At 41.7% G+C, this 6,378-nt stretch overlaps 1 protein-coding gene across 2 annotated transcripts; it reads left to right on the top strand.

The window, feature by feature from the left end:
• The first annotated feature begins 4,635 nt into the window (after nt 1–4,635).
• On the top strand, nt 4,636–6,270 carry LOC134284853 (zinc carboxypeptidase-like). 2 transcript variants are annotated; one of them, XM_062844267.1, is made up of 3 exons: nt 4,638–4,849; nt 4,937–5,166; nt 5,226–6,270. In XM_062844267.1, the coding sequence occupies exons 1-3, from the start codon at nt 4,843–4,845 to the stop codon at nt 6,213–6,215; spliced, it is 1,227 nt and encodes a 408-aa protein (XP_062700251.1). In that variant the 5' UTR covers nt 4,638–4,842; the 3' UTR covers nt 6,216–6,270. The 2 variants fall into 2 exon arrangements, with proteins under 2 accessions (XP_062700244.1, XP_062700251.1); XM_062844260.1 differs by having other exon boundaries at nt 4,636–5,166.
• Nucleotides 6,271–6,378: the final 108 nt, after the last annotated feature.

The following is a 6,378-nucleotide window of genomic DNA, read 5'->3' on the forward strand; positions in this document are numbered from 1 at the left end:
GGTTTTCTGTCGCGTCCGGGACAATTCCCAAGGAACAATCACTCATTTAACCAACATAGCAATGACATTTTTATTCCACATTTGATTGAATTACAGTTTAACATTATTTCATCACAGCTTGTAATCAAGCGTTGTTCAAACAAAAGTGGAGAAGTTATTCAGCAATCTTTTCTGCAAGCGCGATACAGGCTTTACAGTCGGAAGTTATCTGTGTTATATCAGCCTCATATTAAACTTGTATTCAGCTATAATAACCTGCTGCAAAAACAAAAACAAATTGAAGTGCGAGGTGCAATTATGGTCCAATCATGTTTATTTGTCGTATCTAAATACATTTATAACACACAAGCTCCTCTAAAAATTTCTCAACTTGGGATTTGAACTCGTGATCTCCCAATCACCCGTCGCATGCCTTTCCGACTACGCCATCCTGGAATTGGTAAGTTGCTCGCTAAGAGTGAAACATCTTCACAAAGATGTGAAAGATCAATATTCAAATTTATGAAAGGTTGTAATTATTTATTTAAAAAGAGGTTGTGAAGATGACTACAACTTTGAAATTGCTACGAAAATTAGCAAGTCTTTCGAATATTTTGCATTGGTGTGCAACAAATATCAATACATATTTAATAATGAGGAACGTTCCAGTATTGCTCTATTATATTCATTTTGACCTGTTGATCAATCGAAAAATGATAATCGAACAAATAAATCATAAATCCGTTTATATAGCTTACTGTTAAACCATTATTGATCGTTCCCACAATAGCTGAAGTATTAAACATCAAAAGCATTTGTTCAACTTATGTAGACCACAATAATCAGCTATCGGAAACTGTGGAACATAAGCTTTTTAACGCGTAGAAGAAAGCCTTTCTTCAGCTTATATTAAAGCTAGTAAGGGCAAATCGAACAAACAAAAATTGCTGACGTTTGTAAAGCTTATAATTAAATTGCTGTTCACATACGTGCCAAGTGTTGCATTTAGGCTTATTTACAATGTAAATAGCATCATTTCAGCTTATTATTCAGCATTTGGTTTTGTTCAGCCGCGAATGTTATAAACCAGCAATAGTTCAACATGCATGCTTATTTATGACTTTGAATTGTTCCTTGGGATGGTTCCATAAATGTGCGGGTCCATGATTTGCCCCCGAATACGCCTTCCGCGGTTATAGTTGAACACCTTCGGAGATATGGAACCGTTCTATCGATTTCCAGGGAAAGGTGGAAACACTACTTTCCTGGGCTCTATAACGGTGTTCGAGTAGTTCGAATCCAGCTCACCCAGCCAATTCCCTCGTATGTGACCATCGGCAATGACGTCACAATGATCACATACCCGAATCAACCAAAAACGAAGAAACCTCATCCTCGAAGCTTCAATAATGCTACGCCGCAAGCAGCAACAACGACAACGACAAGTGGTAAGAGATACACTCTCGTTGAAGCCGACTTTCCTCCGCTAGATGCCCCACATCCACAACGTGATCTGTTGAACAACAACGAAGGCACCTCGAAACGAAAGCCGAAAAAGCTAGAAGTAAATCGTCTAAACAACCCGAATATGCAGATGCCGACTCAAACAATAGCGAACATGAATCAACAGACAATGAGTCTGACATAGAACAATCGGCAAGCAAGCGACGGCTGTCATCGGATAGAAAGGAGAACACACCGAAACGCAAGATACGAAACCAGAGTTGCCAGAATTCCGGATCAGAAAAAAGTGTTGGAAATGAAAACATTGATGTGGTGGAAGTTGAGTCAACCGACTTTTCTCCAATTTTAACAAGGAGCAGAAAGAACAAATCAAATAAACTTAAGTGATTTTTGTGTATTTGAATTTAAGAGATGAACCAGCCTCAGGCTGAAAATCTCTATAATAAAGATATAATAATAATAATAGATCCCAGAAGTAAATCCTGGATGAATTCCAGTAGGAAATCCTACAAGTAACTGCTTCATTAATCCTAGAAAGCATTGAGGAAATCCAAATAGGCACTGCGGAACACATAGGAATCCCAGGAGAAACTTTTTGATTAATCCCAGAAGGAACTGCTGATGCTGTCTGAAAAAAAAATCCTGGACAAATTCCAGAAGGAACACTTGGAGGCTTCTGAAAGGAAATACTAGAGAAAACTCCTGTAAGAAACTCATAAGGATCTCCTGGAATAATATCGGGAAAAACTCTTAGAGGTATACCAGAAGGAAACCTAAAGAAACCTGAAAGAATTTCCGAGAGAACTTCTGAAAGAATCCCAGAAAGAACTGGATAAATTCCAAAAGGAGTTTTTGGAAAATTTTTTAGAAAGGGCTTCTCGTGGAATCTCAGTAAGAACTCTTAGAAGACTCCCAGAAGAAACATCTGCAGGAATCCCAGAAGGAATCTTAGAATTAGCTACTGCAGGAATCCCAGAAGTAAACCCTGGTAAAATTTCAGACCAAATTCTTGGAAAAGTTCCAAAGAAAACTTCTGAAGAAATCTTTGTGAACACTTGTACATTTTGAGTAGATCTCATAAGGAATCCCTGAAAAAGTCCTAAGAGAATCCGAGAAGTTACTCCTGGGGAAACGCAACTGGCACCCCGGTAGGGGGGTTCTTAAAAGAAACTCCTGGAGGATCCTGGAGGAATTCCAGAAGGGACTCCTGGAAGAATCCCATAGAGAATCCTAGAAGTAACTTCTAGAAGAATTTCCGAATGAATTGCTGAGGGAATCCTAGAAGGAATATGTGGAGAAATCTAGAAAAAAAAACTCCTTTAGGAAACCTAGAGGTAACTCTTTATACAATCTTCGAATGAACTTCAAGCGGAATAGCAGAAGAAACTCCTGGTGGAGTCTTAGAACGAATCCTAGAGCTAACTCTTGCAGGAATCCCAGAAAGAACCCTAGAAGGAATTCTGGCAGGCAACCCTGGAAAAGTCACAAAAATAAATCCCTAGAGGAATCCTAGAAGTAACATCTGATGTTATCTCAGAGACAATCCTAGAAGTAACTCCATAAGGAAGCCCAGAAGAAATTTCTGGAGGAAGCCTAGACACAATCCTAGAATAGATCCTGAAAAGGATACGCTGGTGAAATTCAAGAAGAAATCCTAGAAGCAACTCATGCAGAAATCCCAGGAAAAAATCCCAGTGTCATCCCAACTCTCACTTCGGTAGGAATCCGAAGAGAAACCTTTGGTGGGTTCTTAAAATTAAGTCCTAGAGGAATTCCAGAAGGAGCTCCTGGAAGAATTCCATAAGGATCTGATTGGGAATTCTAGAAGAGACTCCTGGAGAAATCTCAATAAGAATTCCTGAAAGAATCCCACCAGGCACTCTAGAGAGAATCCTAGATAGTTTATCTGGAGGAATCTTAATCCTCCCTTTGAAAAAAAAGTCATTTCTTGCCCAAGCCGTACACTACGTCAGCTTGCTATTCTCAACGTGATGCAATGAGAAGGTCAACTCCTGGAGGAATCCCGAAGAAACATCTAGAGGAATCTTAGAAATAATTCCTAGTGCAAACTTAAAAAACGACTTCTAGAGGAATACCAGAAGGAATTCCTGGTGGAATCCCAAGCAGAATCCTAACTCATCGAGGAATCCCAGTAGGAACCCTAGGGATAATCCAAGTGGGAACTCCTAGGTTAGACCCAACTATAAGTTCCCAGTGGGATCCCAGAAGTAACCCAAAGGAAACTTTAAAGGAACTGAATATCTACGAACAATAAAATCCGGTTCAAACTTAGTTTATTTCGAGGTTTATATATACATTACAGTGTTTTCTTCTTCACAAAAAATAAAAAGTATGTTTTTATCCAATTTCAATTTCAATTGAGCGTAGGTACCTGTGGTGTTTCCTTCAGCTAATCAAAAATTTGAGCGAATAGGGATGAAAATACAATTTAATCCGCCATTGAAGAGCAGATTGTATCGCGAGAATTACATCGGATTGGTTGATTACATAAACAGCCCGCTTGTTCATCGGGCTGTGTAATATTACACGATCGATGTAACGACTTGGTTGCAGTGATTTCCATATCATATTCTACAACTTTGTTTGCTGTATAGACGTGGCCGCTTTAATGCTTTTAATGCATCTCCAATGCACTGCAAGCACTAATAATGACATGAAAAATGAAAGAAAGAGTCTTTTCTAATGGAGTTGCATGTGCAGACTAGACTAGACATGATTCTCAATTGAGTAGTTTTGCAGATATAGTAGACGTTCGATAACTGCAACATGTTTACGTTTCACTTAGCGAACAAAATTCGGTAACTGCAGCGACTGACAGATGTCAACAAGTTGTCAAACGACAATAAATAACCGAGAACGTGATCCGACTGTTCATTTTGATTAACATGGCGCACCATTCTGACGTTTGGAGGTGCGATAACTGCAAATTTGTTGCACTTACCGGACCTGCAGTTAAAAAGCATTGTTAAACCTTTTGCACCGACCAAACGTCTACACTACAGTGTGGAAGAACATACATATTTTCCGCTATTTTGACCGTTACTGTTCTCTCAGAAGCACCATCGAATGTTTACCTTTCGAATGAACATGTCGACGGCGGAATCGCAACTGTGTAGTGGTGAAAAATCCACTGCATTGCAATGTAGAGAGTCCTATTCCAACCTCATTCATGCCATTCAAATACCTGCATGTCATTCAGTTTGCATTGTACAACAGCATCTTACTTATTCTCGGTTTCAGTTTTCTCGGACAAGATAAGAAGATCCGAACCGGCTTCAGTCTCATTTGAATTGGAGTTGATAACTTTATCGATTGATAGCTGCGAGCCTGCCGTCGACTTGTCAGTGAATTGAACAGTACCCAATTAGTGTTTTAACGATGACTGGTAGGAAAGCTTCATTCTCTTTAGTAGTTCATATTGCAATATGTTTTCTCATCCTTCATCCCACGATATTTGCGTTTCCGGTCGAAGATCAACCGGAAAATCGTGCCCGCTACGACCACTACCGGCTCTACCGAGTTCAACTGGACACGGACCAACACGTGCAGGTCTTCCAAGACCTGGAGGCCAAGAGCGATAGCTACACCTTCTACGGCCATGCTCGACAACCGGGCCAACAGCTGACGATCATGGTCGCAGCGAACAAGGTTGCTGATTTTGAAGATTTGCTAGTTCGGTTTCTGGTTAAAGGACGAGTGCTGGTAAGTGTGAGGAGTTTCCTATTAGAATTGAACATCCTTGACAGTTAGGAATCTTGTAGGAATACAATGTACAAAGCAGAATCGACGCCGAGGCTAAGAATGTGAAACCAGCAACGGTTGCACCATCCGAGTTTGATTGGAACCACTATTTCCAACTGGAGACAATCTACGCGTGGATGGACGGTCTTGCAAGCAAACACTCCTTCATAACCGTTATCTCTTTGGGAGATTCCTATGAAGGTCGTCCGATCAAAGGCGTCAAACTTTCCCGCCAATCCGGTAATAAAGCTATCTTTGTTGAGGGAGGAATCCATGCTCGGGAATGGATTTCTCCAGCCACTGCTACCTTTATTCTGAACCAGCTCATCACCTCAACGGATCCCAGAATCATCGAACTGTCCACCAACTACGACTGGTTCTTCTTCCCGACGGTCAATCCGGATGGGTACAAGTTTTCCTTCGAAAGCGATCGTCTGTGGCGCAAGAACCGGAAGCCTTACGGCATCTGTCGCGGTGTGGATCTGAATCGGAACTTCGCTAGCAATTGGGGCGGCATCGGTTCCAGTGATGATCCCTGCAGTTACGACTTCTCCGGGTCCGGAGCCTTCTCAGAACCGGAAGCCCGTGCGTTGGCCGACTTCATCCGGGACAACGCCGAAAAAGAGCGCATCCGGACGTACATTGCGTTGCATTCGTACTCGCAGTTGTTGATGTTCCCCTTTGGGCATACGCCGGAGAAGGTCGCCAACTACGAGCACTTGCAGACGATTACGGATAGGGCCATTGCGGCGTTGACGGCTGTTCATGGGACTCCGTTCCAGGGTGGAAGCAAACACGAGACGATTTATCCGTCGAGTGGGGGAAGTATCGATTGGGCCTACCAGGAGGCGAAGATTCCGGTGTCGCTGACGTTTGAGCTGCGGGGACCACCGGACTCGACGGATATGTTTATTCTGCCGGCGGAACAGATTACGCCGGTTGGTGAGGAAACCATGGCTGCGTTCGTCGCCATTGTGGAAGAAGCCAAGCGGCTTGGGTACTACGATTGATTGCATTCTTGGAAGGTTGTTATTTGTATTAATAAATGTTCTCAGTTAAACATAACCATGTTGATTTACTTCAAACGTATGTACTTCATTCGCATCCTTAAACTCCCAAAACTATGATCCAGGAATCCAATATGGTGGACAAAAATTCAAGATGTCATCTTTT

This window comes from Aedes albopictus, chromosome 1, assembly GCF_035046485.1.
Source record: "Aedes albopictus strain Foshan chromosome 1, AalbF5, whole genome shotgun sequence".
In the NCBI taxonomy this organism is placed as follows: domain Eukaryota; kingdom Metazoa; phylum Arthropoda; class Insecta; order Diptera; family Culicidae; genus Aedes; species Aedes albopictus.